This window comes from Pteropus vampyrus, unplaced genomic scaffold, assembly GCF_000151845.1.
Source record: "Pteropus vampyrus isolate Shadow unplaced genomic scaffold, Pvam_2.0 Scaffold156, whole genome shotgun sequence".
In the NCBI taxonomy this organism is placed as follows: domain Eukaryota; kingdom Metazoa; phylum Chordata; class Mammalia; order Chiroptera; family Pteropodidae; genus Pteropus; species Pteropus vampyrus.
In genome coordinates this window covers 166,812-186,420 of record NW_011888937.1, presented here as the reverse complement: position 1 = coordinate 186,420, position 19,609 = coordinate 166,812, and the positions used below count along the sequence as shown (strand labels likewise).

At 35.6% G+C, this 19,609-nt stretch overlaps 1 protein-coding gene, 1 non-coding gene and 1 pseudogene across 3 annotated transcripts in view; all 3 read right to left on the bottom strand.

The window, feature by feature from the left end:
• Positions 1–19,609, bottom strand: part of LOC105298498 (charged multivesicular body protein 3) — a 108,621-nt gene that overhangs the window by 17,539 nt on the left and 71,473 nt on the right. For both annotated transcript variants that reach the window (XM_011369796.2, XM_011369795.2), the window contains one exon: positions 14,812–14,991. In XM_011369796.2, coding sequence (XP_011368098.1) covers positions 14,812–14,991 — 180 coding nt within the window. The remainder of the gene's footprint in view (positions 1–14,811; positions 14,992–19,609) is intronic.
• LOC111745522 lies at positions 6,805–6,911 on the bottom strand. Its single transcript, XR_002782679.1, has one exon. It is a non-coding gene; the product is annotated as a U6 spliceosomal RNA (small nuclear RNA).
• LOC111745506 lies at positions 15,265–15,387 on the bottom strand (annotated as a pseudogene).

Sequence of the window (19,609 nt, the reverse complement as noted above, 5' to 3'; positions counted from 1 at the left end):
CATCTAGTTCATCTAGCATATTGGCCTGTAATTTTCTTTTTTTGTAGTGTCCTCATCTGATTTAGGTATCAGTATAATACTGGTTTCATAGAGTTTGGGAGCATTCCTTCCTCTTACATTTTTTGAAATAGTTTAAGGATAGATATTCTTCTTTAAATGTTTGGTAGCATTCACCTGTGAAACGATCTGGTCTTTCATTTATTGGGAGTTTTATGATTACTGCTTCAATTTGATAACTAGTAATCAGTCTGTTTAGATTCATTATCTCTTCCTGGTTCAGGCTTGAAAGGTTATAAGCTTCTAGAAACTTATCCATTTCTTCTAGACTGTCAAATTTGTTGGCATAAAATTGTTTGTAGTGTTCTTTAATGATTCTTTGCATTTCTGTGGTGTAGTTTGTAACTTCTCTTTATGATTTTATTTATTGAGCTACCTTGATGAGTTTAGTTAAAGGTTTATCAATTTTATCATTTCAAAGAATAGGCTCTTAGCTTCACTGACTTTTCTACTGTTTTTAAAATTTCTATTTCATTTATTTCCACTCTGATCTTATTTCCTTCCTTCTACTTACTTTGGGGTTTGTTTGTTCTTTTTCTAGTTCTTTTAGGTGTAACGTTAGATTATTTGGGATTTTTCTTGAGGTAGGCCTGCATAGCTATGAACTTCCCTGTTAGAAATGCTTTTACTGCATTGCATAAATTTTGAAAAGTTCCTTTCATTTACATTTGTCTCAAGGTAGTTTTTGATTGTATGATTTCTTCTTTGATCCATTGGTTATTTAGTAGCATGTTGTTTAATCTCCATGTATTTGTGTTATTTTCCAGGTTTCTTCCTGTAGTTGCTTTCTAATTTCATGCCATCGTGGTCAGAAAACAGGCTTGATATGATTTAAATCTTGAATTTACTGAGGCTTGTTTTGTGGCCTAATATATGATCTATCTCGGAGGATGTTGCACGTGCACTTGAAAACCCTGTGTCTGAAGTTTTTGGATGACATGTTCTATAAATGTCTTAAATTGATATGATATAATGTGACATTTAAGGCCATTATTTCCTTATTAATTTTTTGTCTGGAGGATCTATTCATTGATGTGAGTGGGGTATTAAAATCCTCTGCTATTATTGTATTACTATGAATTTCACCCTTTACGTCTATTAATATTGGTTTTATGTATCTAGGTGCTTCTATGTTGGATGTGTAGATATTTATATCTTCTTCTTGGACTGACCCCTTTTTATAATTACGTAATGTCCTTCTTTGCTTTTTTTTATATTCTGTTTTAAAGTCTATTTTGTCTGATATGAGTATTGCTTACCCCAAGGTTTCTTGTTTTTATTTGCATGAAATATCTTTTCCCATCCCTTCACTTTCAGCCTGTTTGTTAGTCTTTCAATTTGAAGTGAGTCCTTGTAAGCAGCATATAAATGGATGCTGTTTTTAATTCATTCAGCCACCCTGTCTTTTTATTGGAGCATTCAGTCCATTTAAATTTAAAGCAATTATTGATAAACGTACTTATTGCCGTTTTGTTAATTTAAAAAAAATTCTCCTGTTTCTTTCTTCTTGATCTCTTTCCTTGTGGTTTGTGGGTTTTCTTTAGTGTTTTGTTTGGGCTCCTTTGTTCTTTGTGCATCTTTAGTAGGTTTTTGGTTTGTGGTTACCATGAGGTTTATGTATATCATTCTATATTTACAACAGTCTATTCTAAACTAACAGGTATTTAAGTTCAAATATATTCTAAAAGGACTACTTTTTACTCCCTACTTTATGCTTTGTTTTTGATGTCATATTTTAAATCTTTTTGTTTTGTGTATCTCCTAAGTATTTACGAATTTGAGCTGAGTTTGGTACTTTTGTCTTTTGACCTTCACAACAGCTTTTTAAGTGTCTGATTTGCTTTATTTGTTAACTATTTGGCTTTACCTGTGAGATTTTTTCCTTTCTCATATTTTCTTAGTTTGGGTTATGGCCTTTCCCTTTCTGCTTAAAGAAGAACCTTCAACACTTTTTATAAAGCTAGTTTAATGGTGATGAACTCTTTTGTTTGCTTGTCTAGAAAACATTATCTCCCCTTCAATTCTGAATGAAAACCTTGGACGGTAAACTATTCTAGGCTGTAAGTTTTTTATTTCAGCACTTTAAAAGACATCTTGCCACTCCCTTATGGCCTGTAATGTTGCTTCTGAGAAATCAGCCAATAGCCTTATGGGGTTTCCTTCATTTGTAAGTTGTTTTTTTCTTGTTGCCTTCAAAATTGTCTCTTTAACTTTTGCCATTTTAGTTACAATATGTCTTGGTGTGGGTCTCTCTGGATTAATTCTGTTTGAACTCTGTGCTTCCTGGACCTGGATGTGTTTACTTTCCCAGGTTAGAAAAGTTTTCTGCCATTATTTCTTCAATTAAGTTTTCCTTTCTTTTTTTTTTCCTCCTTCTGGGATTCCTGTAATGTGAATGTTTGTGCACTTGATGTTGTCCTAGAGATCCCTTATATTGTCCTCATTTTTTAAAATTTTTTTCTTTTGGCTGTTATGATTACTTAATTTCCAATAGCCTTTTTATCCAGGTCACAGATCCATCCTCCTGTATTAGTTAATCTGTTGTTGATTCCTGCTAATGTATTTTTCATTTCTGTTACTGTATTCTTCAGCTCTGCTTGGTTCATTATACTTCTAACTCTTGTGGAGTTCTCCTTAAGTTCCTCCATTCCACTCTCACATTTGGTGAGCATCCTTACACCCATTTCTTTAACTTCTTTATCAGGAAAATTATTTATCCCCTTTCATCAGGGCTTTTTTCCTGGGGATTTGTTGTTGTTGTTGTTCCTTTATTTGAGAGATATGCTTCTGTCTTTTCCTTTTGTTTGACTTTCTATGCTTGTTTATATGAATTAGACAAAATAAGTGGCCTTGCACTGAAGTGACCTCTGTGTAGGCTGTATGTGCTGGATAGTTTTGGCAGGCTGATCGGAACTGAGCCGGTGTCCAGGGTGCTGGCCTACCAAGCTGTAGTGGCTCTGGGATGGAAGGATAGGTATATGTAGTAATGCCGTTGATCTTGTCTGCTTCTTTTACTCGGAGCCAAAATGGGCTTGGGTGGTGTGGCAAACTTACAGGTAGGCCAGAGCACCTGGACAGAGCTCCTGCCTGCTCTACCAAGGTGGAGGGAGATGTAAATAGTAGCGCTCACCGGCACCCCCGACCCTGAGAATTCCAGCAGTTCCCAGAGAGTTCCTGCAGCATCCCAGCCTTCTCTATGTGGTCTCCATGTCTGTTGTACAGAAAGCAGTCTTTGTAGACAAGACCTCTGTGCAGGCAGTGTGTGCTGGGAAGTTTTGGCAAGGTGATGGAAGCTGGGCAGGGAGGCCGGGTACATGTGGTAAGACCCTGTTTATGCTGCTTGCTCCCTTTGTTCAGAGCTGAAGTGGGCTTTGGGCAATGTGGTTGGGAAAGTGCTGCAGCGATCTTGCAGGTTGGCCGAAGCACCCAGATACAGTTCCTACCCAACTTATCAATGTGGAGGGGGACATAAACAATAGCATTTGCCAGAATCTTCAATCCCAGAGAGTTCCTGCAGTTTCCCAGCCTTCTCTATTTGTTGTTTTTTCGTTTGTTGTTCAATCAGCACTCAGTTACTCTCTTGGGAGTAAATGCTCTCTCCATATGTGTATATTTCAGCGTGCTTGTGGGAGAGGGAGAATTCAGTATCCTCCTATGTTCCCACCATCTTGGACTTCTTCAGACATTGATTTTTAAAAGACTGAAAGTATGTTATATACTGGAAACTCAAAACAAAGAAGGTACATAATATAGAGAGAAAAATAAAACATGGACTAAAATGTATTTTCTATGTTCCACAAGGAAGAAAGCAGATGTGTCAGATAAAAAAAAAAATTATTTTATAAAATAATAATTATCCCCTTCAATAGAATGAGAAGCCAAGCCATAATCTGGAAAAAGTATTTGCAAAAGACACATCTGATAAAAGTCTGTTATCCGAGATATACAAAGAACTCTTAAAACTTGACAATAAGAAAACAAATGATGGCATTAAAAAATGAGCAAAAGCTCTAGACAGACATCTCACCAAAGAAGATATACAGATGACAAAAAAGCATAAGAAAAAAATGTTCAACATATGTCATTAAGGAATAGCAAATTAAAACAACGAGATATACTACACACCTATTAGAATGATCAAAATCCAAAATGCTGACAACGTCAAATGCTGGCAGGGGTGCAGCAATGGGAACTCTCCCAACGCTCTCGGAATACATAATGGTAGTCACTTTGGAAAACAGTTTGGCAGTTTCTTATAAAACTAGACATATTCTTACCATATAGTCCAGTAGTTGTGCTCCTTGGTATTTATCCAAATAAGCTGAAATTTATGTCCATACAAACTTATGCACATGGATGTCCATAGTAGCTTTATTCATAATTGCCAAGACCTGAGAGCAATCAAGATGTCCTTCAGTAGGTGAATGGATAAATTAAGTGTGATACATCTGGACAATGGAGTATTATTCAGTGCTAAAAACAAATGAGCTATCAAGACATGAAAAGACATGGAAGAACCTAAAGTGCATATTACTAAGTGAAAGAAGCCTAACTGAAAGGGCTGTATGCTGCATGATTCTAACTATATAGTGGAAAAGGCACAACTATGAAGACAGTAAAAAGATCAGTGGTTGCCAGGGACTAGGAGGAGGGAGATTTTTAAGGCAATGAAACTATTAAGTATGATACTATTACGATGGGTACATATACATATAATCAAAAACTATAAAACGTGCAGTACCAAGAGTGAACTCTAATGTAAACTATGAACTCTGGGTGATAAAATGTGCCGATGTAGGTTCATTCACTGTTAAAAACTTACCACTCAGGTGTGGGATGTTGATAGTGGAGGGAGACTGCATGTGTGGGGGCATGGGGTGTACAGAAACTCTGTATTTTTTTTTTTGGCTTAAATTTTCTGTGAGCCTAAAACTGCTCTAAAAACTAAAGTTTACTTAAAATAAATAAATAAATAAATAAATAAACCATATCCTGAAGATGAAATCGACAGTAACAGGAGGGTTCCCTGGATTCAAAATGGCCACTCTGCATGATGAGACTGAGACTAGAAGAATCTCACTGCAGCAACATCTGAGACATCAGGATTTCGCCACACAATCTACTAAAACCAACCTGTGAGAGAGTAGTTGGTTTTCCTCTTGCCTGGTTAGTTTAGTGAACACAGGACAGACCAGAGGGATCTGGGTTGAACCCCAGCTCTGACACTTCCTGACTATGATTCAGGATATGTCACTTCAACAAGCTGAGCTGTTTTCCTTATTTGTGAAGACTGAATGAGATCACATATGTGGAAGAGTTCTGTAAACTGTTGACACACAGATATATAAATAATTCAGCAGCACCAAACCCCTGGTTTTGCAAAAGCACTGATGTAAAGGCCCATATCCCATGCATACAAGACAACCAGCAGGGGCAGGCAATCTGAGAGAAGAAGTCACAATCCCACAGCTCTGCTATAATGTAAGCCACTGTGGTCAAGTTTTCTGTTATTTGCTGCTGAACATACCCTCTAATACAACAAAAGAGAGTAAAAATAATATCTATTCTATTTTATGATGTGTACAAACATGATTCTAAAGTCTGAACAAAACCCCTAATCACAGAGTTGCTCTAACATTCTAATGAACACATGCGCTATTTAGCCCATTTCCCATCTGCCTCAAGAATACTCGCCAGTGGCGGCCCTTGCAGCTGCAGCGTTTACCCCCAAGATAACTTGCAGATTACAGTCCTAACCTTACCCCCAAAGTTTGCCATGAAGTATCTTGCTTTTATTATTATTTTGCTTTGCTCTAGTATATCGATACTCTTTGGAAACAAATGATATCATTCTATTTATAGCATTCTGTTTTTAGTAGTGGTATTTCCATTTACAAAATATAGTAATTCTCAAATGCTGAAAATGTCAAATCCTAGAAAACGGAGCATTCCTACACGTAACATTACATTAACACTGGCAACAAGCTGCACTTTTTTTCTAAATGAGAAAAGGGTTAAAATACTAAAAATGTCATCAAATAGTTTGTACAAGCCCATTCAGACCAAAATAGAGTCATACTCAATAGGTATGGGAGGCTATTAAAACATAGTTAAAAAACAACTATACATATTATATACTAGAAAATGAGTGGCATTAGAGTAGTGATCATGTCCCACTCTATATTACCGATGTGCTGGCCACACAGATTGCTAACAATAAATACTTGTTAAATGAATTTAAAAAAGTCTATCTACAAAGAAAAAAAAAATATTTAGTGGAAGATATTCCCAAAGAGTATGTTAGTTTGAAATAGAAATTCCTATCTAAAATTTCCAAAAAACCAAACTATTATTCTATATTTAATAAAGATGGTAACTATGAATTGTATACTTAAAAATGGATAAAATGGAAAAATCTTCACAATAAAAAAGATTCTTCAAAATAAACAGATTAAAATTCTATGGAAAACGCTGAATTAGCATTATAAAAAATAGCTGACAATTAAAATAAAAAATTATACAGAGGAAATTATGAAATAAAACAAGCAACCCTTCACGGCTACAGCTCCTTCTACTAAGCCTCCCTCCCCGGCCCACTCTGAGGCCCTTCTCCAGGTCCTCCAGTGCTCTAAGGCCCCTCCAACTTCAGGGCCTGTACACATGTTCCTCCCTCCCTCAGTGTACAGTGCAGGGCCCCACTGACGGCTCTATACAGTGAGGACTTGATGGAGAGATTTCTTTTTTTAAAAAAATGTGGTATTCTTCATCAATTTGTATGTCATCCTGATGCAGGGGCCATGCTAATCTTCTAGGCACGGTTTCAATTTTAGTGTATGTGCTGCCGAAAAGAGTACTGGATCTCTTTTTATTTGGAAATGGACTCACAATTTTATTCTTGGCATTGTGCCTGACACAGCTGAAACACAACTATTTGTCGAATAAACTAATGAATGAATAATAGGAAAAACTATCATATCAAATTGGGTTAAAAAATGTTAAAACTTATTAGTGTTTTAATAGCAAACAATATTGAGATAGTTATAAAGACTCGAGTGCTCCTACATCTAATGACATGTTTAGTATTAGGTCAGAAATAGATTTTTCCTTTCTTGAATTGGCCATAAAAATTATAGAACGTTTCTTTATAGAAACAGAAAACAGTAACCAGTTTCATATGGCAAAAGGAGTGAGTGAGATTTCAACAAATAGCAACTATTTCTCTCAATATATTCAATTACAGACATAGAATGACTGCATACTAGTGACGAAAACAGACCTACGGATCTAGGACACTAAAAATCAGAAATAAACATAATGAATTACTTTTAGCATTTCATTGTGGAGAGTTTCTAACATACACAAAACTAGAGAAATATAATTTCCCCAAAGGGGAGATACAGACAGCAAATAATGTTCCTAACCATTAGCCATCAGAAATGCAAATTAAAACCACAATTATATAGCTCCACATATCCATCAGAATGGCTAAAATATAGTGACACTACCAAATGTGAGGATGCAGAAAACTTATGATAATTCAAAATGATGCTGCCACTCTAGACAACAGTTTGACTATTTCTTATATGCAACCATAAAACCCAGTAATTGTTCTACTAGGCATTTACCCCAGAAAAATGAAGACGTATGTTTATGTAAAAACCTGTACACTTTTATATCAGCTTTATTCATAATAGCTGATAACTGAAAACAACCCTGAAGTCCTACAACAAATTAATGATTAAACAAATTGTGTTACAGCCATACCACTGAATACTGCACAGCAATAAAAAAGGAATGAATTATTGATACATGCAAAAACCTGGGTTAATTTCCAGAGAATTATGCTAAGTGAAAAAAGCCAATCCCAAGAGGTTACATATTGTATGATTCCATTCCTATAACATTCTTGAAATGACAAAATTATAGAAATGGAGCAGAGATTAGATTAGTGGCTGCCAGAGGTTAAGGAGGGGTGGGGATGAGAGAGAAGTAGGTGTGGTCACAGAAGGGCAATGTGAGGGATCCTTGTAGCAATGAGAACATTCTGTAGCTTACCTGTTATCAATGCCAATATCCTGGTTGTGATATTGTACTAAAATTCTGCAAGATATTACCACTGGGAGAAAATGGATAAAGGGTACACAGAATCTCTCTGTATTATTTCTTACAACAGTAGGTATGTGAATCTATAATTATCTCAAAATAAAAACCTTAATTTGAAAAATCTTAGAAAAGAGTATATAAAAATAAAGTAATATTATATTCCCATGCTTGCTAGAAAGAAAATATATACATAAAAATACAACTTCCACTATGAAATATTATTTCATAATAACAATAACCAAAGATAGAAACAAAGTAGCTAAATATAGACTTGGATTCATAATCAATAGATGCAAAGATCAATGGAAATATTTTAAAAAGAATCTGATACCAACACGAAAGCAACAAAAACACAAAGCTTTCTACCTATCACAGGTTCTTCTTGGAATACTTTAAATTAAAAACCAGAAAAGGAAGTTAAAATAAATATCGAAAGCGGCATCAACAGCAAAATGCAGCTCCTTGGTAGCAAGGGCCCAGGGGAGCAATGCACTCGCAAAGTTGACTGCTTTTTAAATGCCAACTTCGTAACATGGCAATTACAAACAGAATGAATAAAATTATAAGGAATACGAATCTTACAATGACATTTCACAGTAACAAGTGAAAGCTCAGAGAAGAAAAGTGGTATTAAAAACATTCATGCCTCAAAAGTAAATATCTTTGAAGAGAACAGGATACTTCTTCCTTAAAACAATGTTTATAAAGTTAAAAGATAAATGATATACAAGGAAATATCTAATATAATAAATAAAAAAGATAAAAATTAAAAAAAGAAGATAATATAAACATTCTATAATATGGGGAACCTAAACCAAACAGCAAAAAAGCAATTAGTCATAAAAAATACTAGAACCATGCACATTTGGGAAACTTTTGAAATTTGAAGTCAAGTTTATTTATAATGCTACAACTTGAAAAAATAATCTGAAGCAGTTTATTAAAAAGACATATATAGCGGGTATAAGAAAATACAAAAGCTCAAAGGGGTGAGTTGAATCCATAACTGCAGGTCCAAGTTTCTCAACAATGGCATGATTTCTCAACAATGGCATGATTTCTCAACAATGCTTTGTCACAGGTGGCTGTTTTATGCAATCAGGATGTTTAGCAGCAGCCCTGGCTTTGACCTGCTAGATACCAATAACAACATCCCTCCTTCTCCAGTTCTGACAATCAAAAATGTCTCCAAACCTGCCAAATGTCCTCTGAAGGGCAAAACTGCTGCCTGTTGCGAATCACTGACCTAAGCTAGAAGAGCTGCTGCAACTGGGATTAGCTTGCATAACTTTTAAGTTAAAAATACTAAAAGTTATGAAAAATGTGTTTTGATTGAAAAAATCGGTTTCAATTTTACAAATGTTATGTTTCGCTTCAAAAATCTATACTTCACAAAGTCACTTTCAAGTACTCCAATTAAAGTACACAGAAACAAAACAAAGAAACAAGGCCAAGGAAGGAAATTCCAACGGGTACTGTGGGAGAGGTACCAGCCTAGCCTGGCCTTCCCTTTACTGCCTCTGTTGTCCCTACAGACACACACACTCTCTCTGCCCCGACAATCTAAAGGCTTAGAGGTCCTGTTCAGTCCCTGTTGCTAGGACCCCACCATGGTTTGGCAAAGTAGACCTGCCCCACCTTTTCTTTTTTGTTATTGTGACAATGCATGCATAACATAAAATTTACTGTTTTAACCAGTTTTATATGTAAGTTCAGTGGCATTAAAAATGTTCACATTGTTGTGCATCCATCCCCACAACTTTTTCATCTTCTCAAACTGAAATTCTGAAACATTAACTTTTGATTTCCTATTCCCCTCTCCCTCCAACCCTGATTCTATTTCCTATCTGTATAAATTTGACTATTTTAGGTATCTCAGAGTAGTGGATCATATAGTAGCTGTCCTTTGTGACAGGTGTATTTCATTTAGCATAATGCCTTCAAGGTCCATCCATGTTGTAACATGTCAGAATTTTCTTCCTTTTTAAGGCTGAATAATATTCCACTGTGTGTGCATACCACATTTTCTTTATCTATTCATCCTTCAATGGATGCTTGGGTTGCCTTTATCTTCTGCCAATTGTGAATACTGCTATGAACATGAATGCATAAATATCTGTTTAAATCCCTGCTTTCAATTTTTCTGAATACATTCCAAGAAGTAGAATTAATGGATCATATGGTAATTCTATTTCCTGCCCCACCTATGAATCTCTCTTTTAACTTTCTCCCCTCAATCAAAACATAATCATCATCTGTCTTATTCTGTGAGAAGCTGCTGTCAGAAAGCTGTCACTTGGAAAGCATCTAATCATGACAATGTATTAATAGTTGACAAGGCTTAATATATTACCCCTGTAAGGGACATCTGTATTTTAATAGAGGAACATCTTAAGAAAAAGGAGTGACTTCATCCAATGGTGGCTTTTCAAAGCAGCAACAGGCTCGGGGGTGGGATGAGGCATATCCAAAGCACGACCTCCCTGGAACTCTCAATACACTATTTCCAGTTTTCCCTTTTCTCACTCCCAAAATGTAGACTCCTCCCTCTCGCCTGTCCCAGGTTCTATCCTATTTTCTGCTGTATTTAATCTGCCAACAAGCAACAGCCTACTATAAACCCTCTCAACAATCCTCCCAGGTGATTTCTCTCACCAGGTGGTGTACTTGGTGCTGGGGAAGTCCCAAATAGAATCTCCTTTCTCTCTTAGGCCTGTTTCTCTCCCTAGGTTTCAAGTGTCTTTCAATGACTCTGCAGTCTTTCCATATTCAAGGGTTTGGAGCATTTCAGACTTGTTTATACCTTTATCAAGTCCCACTTACTCTGCATCCAGAACAGCTCTTCCTAGTGTCCTCTTTTCCACTCTACCCCATTAGACTAATATATTCAGGCCCTGCCCATTACCTCCCAGGTCCCACTGCACTCTATCTTACTGCATCAGTCCATTCCTCCACCTGCAGTCTGCACTTAACAGTGTGCCAAGGCTCTCCACTGCCTACAGAATGAAATTATAATTCTTCATCTTAACTCTCAAAACTGTGACTCCAAATTACTTTTCTAGCTTTACCTCCTACTGCTCCCCTTAATGCACTCTTGTCAAACTGAATCAAGTGCTGTGGCTGAACACAGCCTGAAATATTTCACCTGTGCCTTTGTGCACCCTAGTTCCTCTACTGAGATGCCTCCACAATTCTCCCCAAAACACTTTTCCTCTGAACACCCACTGCACTTTATCTGTACCATTGCCACAGCACATCTCAATTTTAAGCTGTCTCTAAGAACCTTTGCTTTTAACAGCTATAAAGACTGTCTTCTTCACCACTGTGCTCATCCTTTCTGGCCATCATCCTGAGGGTTGGGGTACCTTTGCTCCCTGGTACCCTTGCTCCGGGTACCCCAACTCCCCAGACTTTCCTTCAGTGTTTGGAATGCCGTTCTTTTTGGCCTCATGGTTGTTACACGTGCTGAACTACTGGCTGGAACATCCCCTCAACACATACACTTAATTGCTCTTCCTCCTTCAGAGTTCATCAGTGCCTATAAAGAGCCATCCTTGATGCATTTCCCTTTTATAGTTTCCTACTGCTTACCACAGTTTGTATTTGTAAAAATACATTTATTTGATTATTAAATTTATTATTTATTTTGTTTTTATTTTTATTAAACTTATCTAATTATTTGCTTTTCACCCCATACCTAGAGGGCAATGACTGTGCCTGTACTGTTCACTATTTTATTTCCAGTGCTCAGCAATGTTATGGCATATAATACGGGCTAAAAGAAATGTAGTTTCCAAATGTATTAACATTTTGCTTTTTGTAGCTTAATCTCCAGAGGAGACTGGAGAAGCTCTCCTGAAGCCTACATTTAATCCAGAATCAATAAGCATTTGAAGGCATGGAGTTAGGTGAGGTGACCCAGGAGGAGAGAGTGAAGATGGAAAGATCTAGAGGTTCTAGAACCGAGAGCCTCAGAGCACGTAAAGATCATACAGCAGATGTTTTGTTTTCAGTTGTGATAAAACCACAAAATAATATATATTTGAAATAACAATATGTTGGATAATAGGCTCTTATGTGCAGTACAAAAGAGAGGTTTTGTTATGTTTACTACTGAAAGTACATGCTATGGGATAAGAGATTTTTTCACGTAGCTTATTTGTTAGCTATAATTGCTTGAAAAGATTTTTTTTGGAATCGGTACACATGAAGAAAAGAGGAACAGAAAAGAATGATCAAGTTCACTAATTCCCACAGAAATGTTAAAATAAGATAACACTTTTCAAAACTAAGTCTGCCACAGAAATGTTAAAATAAGATAACACTCTTCAAAACTAAGTGTGACAATATCAAGGGTTGCTCAAAAGGTATGGAAAAAGAATTCTCATATGCTGCTGGTGGAAATATAAATTAGTAACACCTCTTTGGACAGCAATATTGCAATTTGAGAACAATTTAAATCCAACTATTCCACTTCTGAGTATATAACTTTCCTAAATAAACCATTACACATGGGCAAGAATGTAAAGATATACACAGCAGCACTGTTAGTAATAGCAAAAACTGAAAACAGCCTACATGTCCATCAATGGGGGAAGAGAAAAGTAAAATGTGATATATCCATGTGATGGAATACCATCCAGTAGTTAATATGTATTAGTCATTATATTTCAAAATATACAATAATTAATGAAAAAAGATACAGAACATATGTACAATACCGTTTATACAAATTTTAAGATTCATGATAGTGGTTTCCTCTGGGGAGGTTTAGAAGAAAGCATATTAAAGGAGCTTCAAGTTTAGTAATCATGTTTTAAATCTTTTATAATATAAAAACTGAGGAAAATATAACAAAATGTCAAAATGTATTGGTTCTGGGTGATAAGCACATAGCATTATCCTGTGTATTATCCTGTGTATTTTCATATTTGCAATTGAGGAAAAAAGTCTGTGCATACAATGTTTTATTCATGGGGCGGTGGGGGCGGGGAAGGCAGAATAAGCAATATGTTTTCTGATACTGATTCAGGAAAGAAACAGTGAAAAATTTTTAAATAAGCTTATCATGGTCATCTGAACATGTATCTTTTCAGCATGTTGTATAAAAAATAGAGAATAAACATAAAATTTTCAAAGTTGGCTAAAAAGGGCAAGAGTATTTACTTGAACTTTCGAAATGACAAATAAGATTAAACTATTTCTTCATGGTACTGAACACTTGGCTTGTTCAAAAGGCATATATCTAGGTGGTATATCCAGTATTTAAAGAGCCTAAATATGTTACTTTAGGGCGGAAATAAGAGTTTATAAAAGTTAAGATGAGGTATGAATGGTCTGTCAGTCTTATTTTTTTACTCTTTCCCAACCCATGATTATTTTCTTTGGTATCTGGAGGCAGAACCTGATGATATACTTATTATTACGCATATTTAAAAACCACATCAAAGTAAAAAACTGAACATAAAGAAATACTTTCAAAGCCAAATACAACCAAATGATAGAGTAGATAGTAATTTGGTACCAGCCCCTAAGGTAAAACATTCAGTTGTCTTTTAACTTTCAAGTGAGATATACTCATCAATGTAGTTATCTCATAGAAAGGGTTGAAAATATTTTTTAGTGAAAAAATTCTCTGTAATTTCTGAGTCTATACTCAGTCTAAAATTCTGACAGTCACTTGCTGCCATTCTCAACAACTATAATTCTGAATTAGAACTTCTTCATTTACCAGAAATAAAGAAAGAAAATAAACCAACTGGATATAAAATTTAACCTATGATCCAAGCTGTCACTGACTTGGAAACAGACACCTGTGAAAGAGCACAAACGGCAGTATATTGGGCACTGAAAGGAAACTAAATTATATTTATTTTTAGTTTAATATTATGAGTTTTTAAAAAATAAATTGATAGTTCACATGTGGTTGAATACTCACTATACAGACTGCAGATTTCTAAGATGTGAGGAAGCATTAGGTAGAGAGCCAGAGATAAGGCAAAAAAGGATGTGTGTGAAAGCCAAGGCCAAACTTAGACCATTTAAAAATTTTGCCTAGGGAGGTTCTGGGGCTAGGCCAGAGCAAACTCTCTTCTTCATCCTTCCTCTAACACAGGGGCCCCAACTCCTGGGCTATGGACTGGTACCGGTCTGTGGCCTGTTAGGAACCAGGCCACACAGCAGGAGGGGAGCGGCAGGCTATCAGGGAATCTTCACCTGTATTTGCAGCTGCTCTCCAGCGCTAGCATCACCGCCTCAGCTCCATCTCAGATCATCAGGCATTAGATTCTTATAGTCCCTGGTGCCAAAGTCCCTGGGGACGCTGCTCTAACACAAAGGCCCACATTTCACTCCTATGACTCAACTCTCAGGTCACTATAACACTATTCACGTGAGGAAATATGTTCTAACTTTTAAACAAAGCAGATTTATATGTAGATTTTACCGTTACTTCAACAACACTGGCTTAAGAAAATAAATAATAAAATAATGACACTAATATTTTGCATTTTATATAACACTCCAACTAAGGCAATGATGAAAATAAAACAGGAGCTAAGATTGTTCTTGCTATTCATGCAAACCAGTACTGATAACAGTAGCAAGAACATCAGCATTAATGAGGTGGCTGTGAGATAATGGTCATCTTACCCAGCTGGTTTTTCATTCCCATGAGCACAGAGTTCATGTGAGCTTTGGATGCATAGAGCTTGCTCACAGCCTTCTTTGATCTGATCACTTCCTTGGCCAGAACCACGCAGACATCCTTCTGACCCTTCTTGGCAGCATCTTTCACAGATCGTTTTACTTTTTCTTCTTCTCTTTGAATATCTAAATTTAAAGCGTAACAGAAGACACCAAAATATTAAAGGTAAGCCAGATTTATTGGTACTCAAATCTGTTCTTATTGTTATCCAAATGTGTCTATTAAAAAGGAAAACAGGAGGATATAAACGAAATGAAAATAATTAATGGGGTAGGTATTTGTCATTTCCAGATACAACATAGAAGTAATTTAAGAGTGAAAAGTAAATCTTATTATACTAAGACAAAATTTCAAAACTGCTTTAGTGAGCCCATTCTTTTTCTTTTTTTTTTTTTTATAGCCTACCGCACCTGGTATTCATTCCTAGGTGGTCTCCCATCCAAGTACTAACCAGGCCCAATCCTGCTTAGCTTCCAAGATCAGATGAGATCGGGCACGTTCAGAGTTGCATGGCCGTAGACAGCCCATTCTAGTATTTGTTGATATTAGTACTAAGAAACTTTAAAAAGTCTGTAAATGCATTCCAGAGCTTGCTCTAATAATGAATAAGTAATACTGCCACAATTATGGGAGTACGATCTCTGTAGTCATTAATGATTTATAAAAATCTACAATAAGGAAAACTTGAACATATTAAAAGTATCATAACAGCATCAACTAGAGGTAAGATATGTTTATATTATGTGTTATGAACAGTCGAGATTATTTTTATTGTGGTAAAACACATATAACCATTTTTAAGTACACAGTTCAGTGGTATTAAGTACATTCGTACTGCTGTGAACCACCACCACCATCTCCAGAACTCTTTACAGCTTTCAAAACTGAAACTCAAACCCACTAAACAATAACTCTCCACTCTCTCTTCCCAATAGCCCCCTGGTGACCACTTTTTGTTTTTATGAATTTGGCTACTTTAGATACCTTATATAAGTGGAATTATACAGTATTTGTGTGTGTGACTAGCTTATTTCACTTGGCATAATGTCCTCAATGTTCATCCAGCATGTATCAAAAGTTCCTTCCTTCTTAAGGCTGAATAATATTCCACTGCATGTATATACCAAATTTTGTTTATCTATTCATCCATCAATAAATACTTGCACTGCTTTCAACCTTTAGCGACTGTGAATATGCTGTTATGAACTTGAGTATACAAATATCTCGAGACTGTGCTTTCAAATCTTTTGTGTATATGGTCACATTACCATACACTGGGTGCCTTAAACAACATAAATTTATTTCTCACAGTTCTAGAGGCTTGGAAATCAAAGATCACTTCCCATAGTTAGATTTCTTTCTGTCACCACATATTTGACCCCTTTTACGCCATCTACCTCCCCGCTTTCCCTCTTCCCTCTCCCCTTTCCCCTCCCCTCTGGTAACCACTAGTCTATTGTCCATGCTCATGAGTCTGTTTGTTTGTCCTGTTCATTTGTTGTTTTTAGGTTTATATCCCACATATAAGTGATATCATGGGATTTTCAACTTTTTCTGTCTGGCTCATTTCGCTTAGCATGATTATCTTGAGGTCCATCCATGTTGCTGCAAATGGCAGTATCTCATCTCTTCTTATGGCTGAGTAATATTCCATTGTATATATGTACCACAGCTTCTTTAGCCAATCATCTATCGTAGGACACATCCTGGCCATTGTGAATAATACTGCTATGAACATTGGTGTGCAAATATCTTTTCAGATGAGTTTTCAGTCTTTGGGGGAAATATCAAGCAGAGGGATTGCTGGATCATATGGTAGACCAATTCTTAGTTTTTGAGGACCCTACATACTGTTTTCCATAGTGGCTATACCAATTTGCAATTCCACTAGCAGTGTAAGAGGACTCCTTTTTCTGTCAGTAGATTTTTGATTACTGATTCAATCACCAGACTAGCTCAGATTTTCTATTCATGTTTCAATCTTTATAGATTTTGTATTTCTAAGAATTTACTGTATCTAGGTTATTCAATTCATTGGTATACAATTGTTCATAGTACTCTTTTATAACAGTTTTTATTTCTGTAGAATTGTTAGTAACCAAATATGCTCCCATTTTCATTTGATTTTAGGAATCTGAGAACGGTGCCCTGTCCTTGGTTGATCTAGCTAAAAGTTTGTCAATTTTGTTGATCTTTTTGAAGAACTCACTTTTGGTTCCTTTGACTTTTCTCCATTGTTTTTCTATTCTCTATTTTATCTCTGCTCTAATATGTATTATTTCCTTTCTATTGCTACCTTTAGGTTGAGTTTGCTCTTCTTTTTCTAGTTCCGTAAGTTGTAAAGTTAGGTTGATTTGATATCTTTCTTCTTTATTTTTTAAATTTTATTTTACTATTAGTTTCAAGTATACAGTACATTGGTTAGAAATTTATATAGTTTATGAAACAATCCCCGATTGCTCTTTTTCTCTTCTGGCTCTCCAAATAGCCATTACATTAATGCTAACTGCATTCTCTATGCTGTACTCACCAACTCCGTGTCCATCTATCGACTATTAATTTGTACTTCTTTAACCCTTTACTCCTTTCTCCCAGCCCTCCAACTTCCTCCCCTCTCGCCATCACCAGACTGCCCTCTACATTTGTGAGTCTGTTTCTGATTAGCTTGTTCTTTTTGTTCCTTAGATTCCACATATAATTGAAATTGTATAGTATTTATCTCTCTCTATCTGACTTATTTCATTCAGCATAATAATCTCTAGGTCCATCCATGTCATTGTGAATGGTAGGATTTCATTTTTTTAATGGCTGGTAATATTCCATTGTATATATGAACCATAACTTCTTTATCCAATCATTTGCTGATGGGCATTTAGTTTGCTTCCATATCTTGGCTACTGTAAAATGCCTATACACTCACTTAATATGACAAAGGAGGCAAGAATATACAAGGGGGTAAAGACAGTCTCTTCAATAAATGGTATTGGGAAAATTGGACAGATACATGAAAAAAAAAGAAACTGGACCACCTTCTTACACCATATACAAGAATAGACTCCAAATGGATTAAAGACTTAAATGTAAGACCCAAAACCATAAGACTTCTAGAAGAAAACATAAGCAATAATCTCTCTGATACTGTTACTAGTAATTTCTTTTCAGACATATCAACTCGGGCAAGGGAAACAAAGGAAAAAAATAAACAAATGGGACTACGTCAAATTAAAAAGCTTTTGTACAGCAAAGGAAACCATCAACAAAATGAAAGACAACTGACTGAATGAGAGAAGATATTCCACATATATCCAAAATATAGAAAGAACTGATATATCTCAACAACAAAAAAACAAACCAATTAAAAAATGGGCAGAAGACCTGAAGAGATAGTTCTCCAAAGAGGAAATAGAGATGGCCAATAGATACACAAAAACATGCTCTAGGTCACTAATCATCAGAGAAATGCAAATTAAAATCACAATAAGATATCACCTCACACCTGTCAGAATGGCTATCAATAAATCAAGGAACAAGTGTTGGTGAGGATGTGGAGAAAAGGGAACCCTCATACACTGTTGATATGATTGCAAACTGGTACAGCCACTATGGAAAAGTCTGGAGGTCCCGCAAAAATTTAAAAATGGATATACTTTTTGACTCAGCAATTGTGCTTCTGGGTATTTATTCAAAGGAAACCAAAACAATAATTCATAAAGATCTTTGCACTCCTATATTCATGGCAGCACAATTTATAATAGCTGAGATCTTTCTTCTTTTTCAATGTGGTCATACAGCTATAATTTCTATCTGAGCACTGCTTTTGTTGAAATACTGTGTTGTAGTTTTCACTCATCTCTATGTTCAAATTTCCCTTGTGATTTCTTTGACCTATTTTTTTTTAAGAGTGTGTTGTTTCATTTCCACATATTTGTAAAATTTCGTGTTCTGTTACTGATTTCTAACCAATCCTTGTTGTGGTCAGAAGACACCTTATGGTCCTGGAGGATGTTCCACGTGCATTTAAGAATAATTTGTACTTTGCTGTTTTGGGGTAGGGAATTCTCAATATGTCTATTAGATCTGGTTGACTTACGGTGCTGTTCAAGTCTTCTACTTCCTTATTTATCTTTTGATTATTACATCTATTTTTGAGTGGGTTATTAAAAATCTGCAAATATTACTGTAGAACTATTTCTTCCTTTAATGCTATCAATGTTTGTCGCATATATTTTGACAATGTTATGAGATGCATGTGTATAATTGTTATCCTCTTGTATTAAAATTATTAGTATATAATGTCGATTCTTATAACCTTTTTTGCTATAAAGATTTATCTTATTGATTTGTCTTATATTAGTATAGCAACCTCTACTCTTTTGATTACTATTTCCATTCAATATCTTTTTTCATCCTTTCATTTTCAACCTATTTGTATCATTGGATTTAAAGAGTCTCTTCTAGAGACTTTAAGTCTTTAAAAAAATTTCATTCTGCCACGCACTATCTTTTAATTGGATAGTTTAATCCACTTATATTTGGTCATTACTGATAAGGAGGAGCTTACTTCTGCTTTTCTGTCATTTTTTTCTGTAGGCCTTATAGGTTTTCTGCCTTCATTTCCTACATTAATGTCTTCTTTTGTTTCCTTGTTTCTTTTTTGTAGTGAAAAATTTTCAAGTCTCTTCTCATTTGCTTTTTTGTATAATCTATAACTATTTTCTTTGTAGTTACCATGGGGATTACATG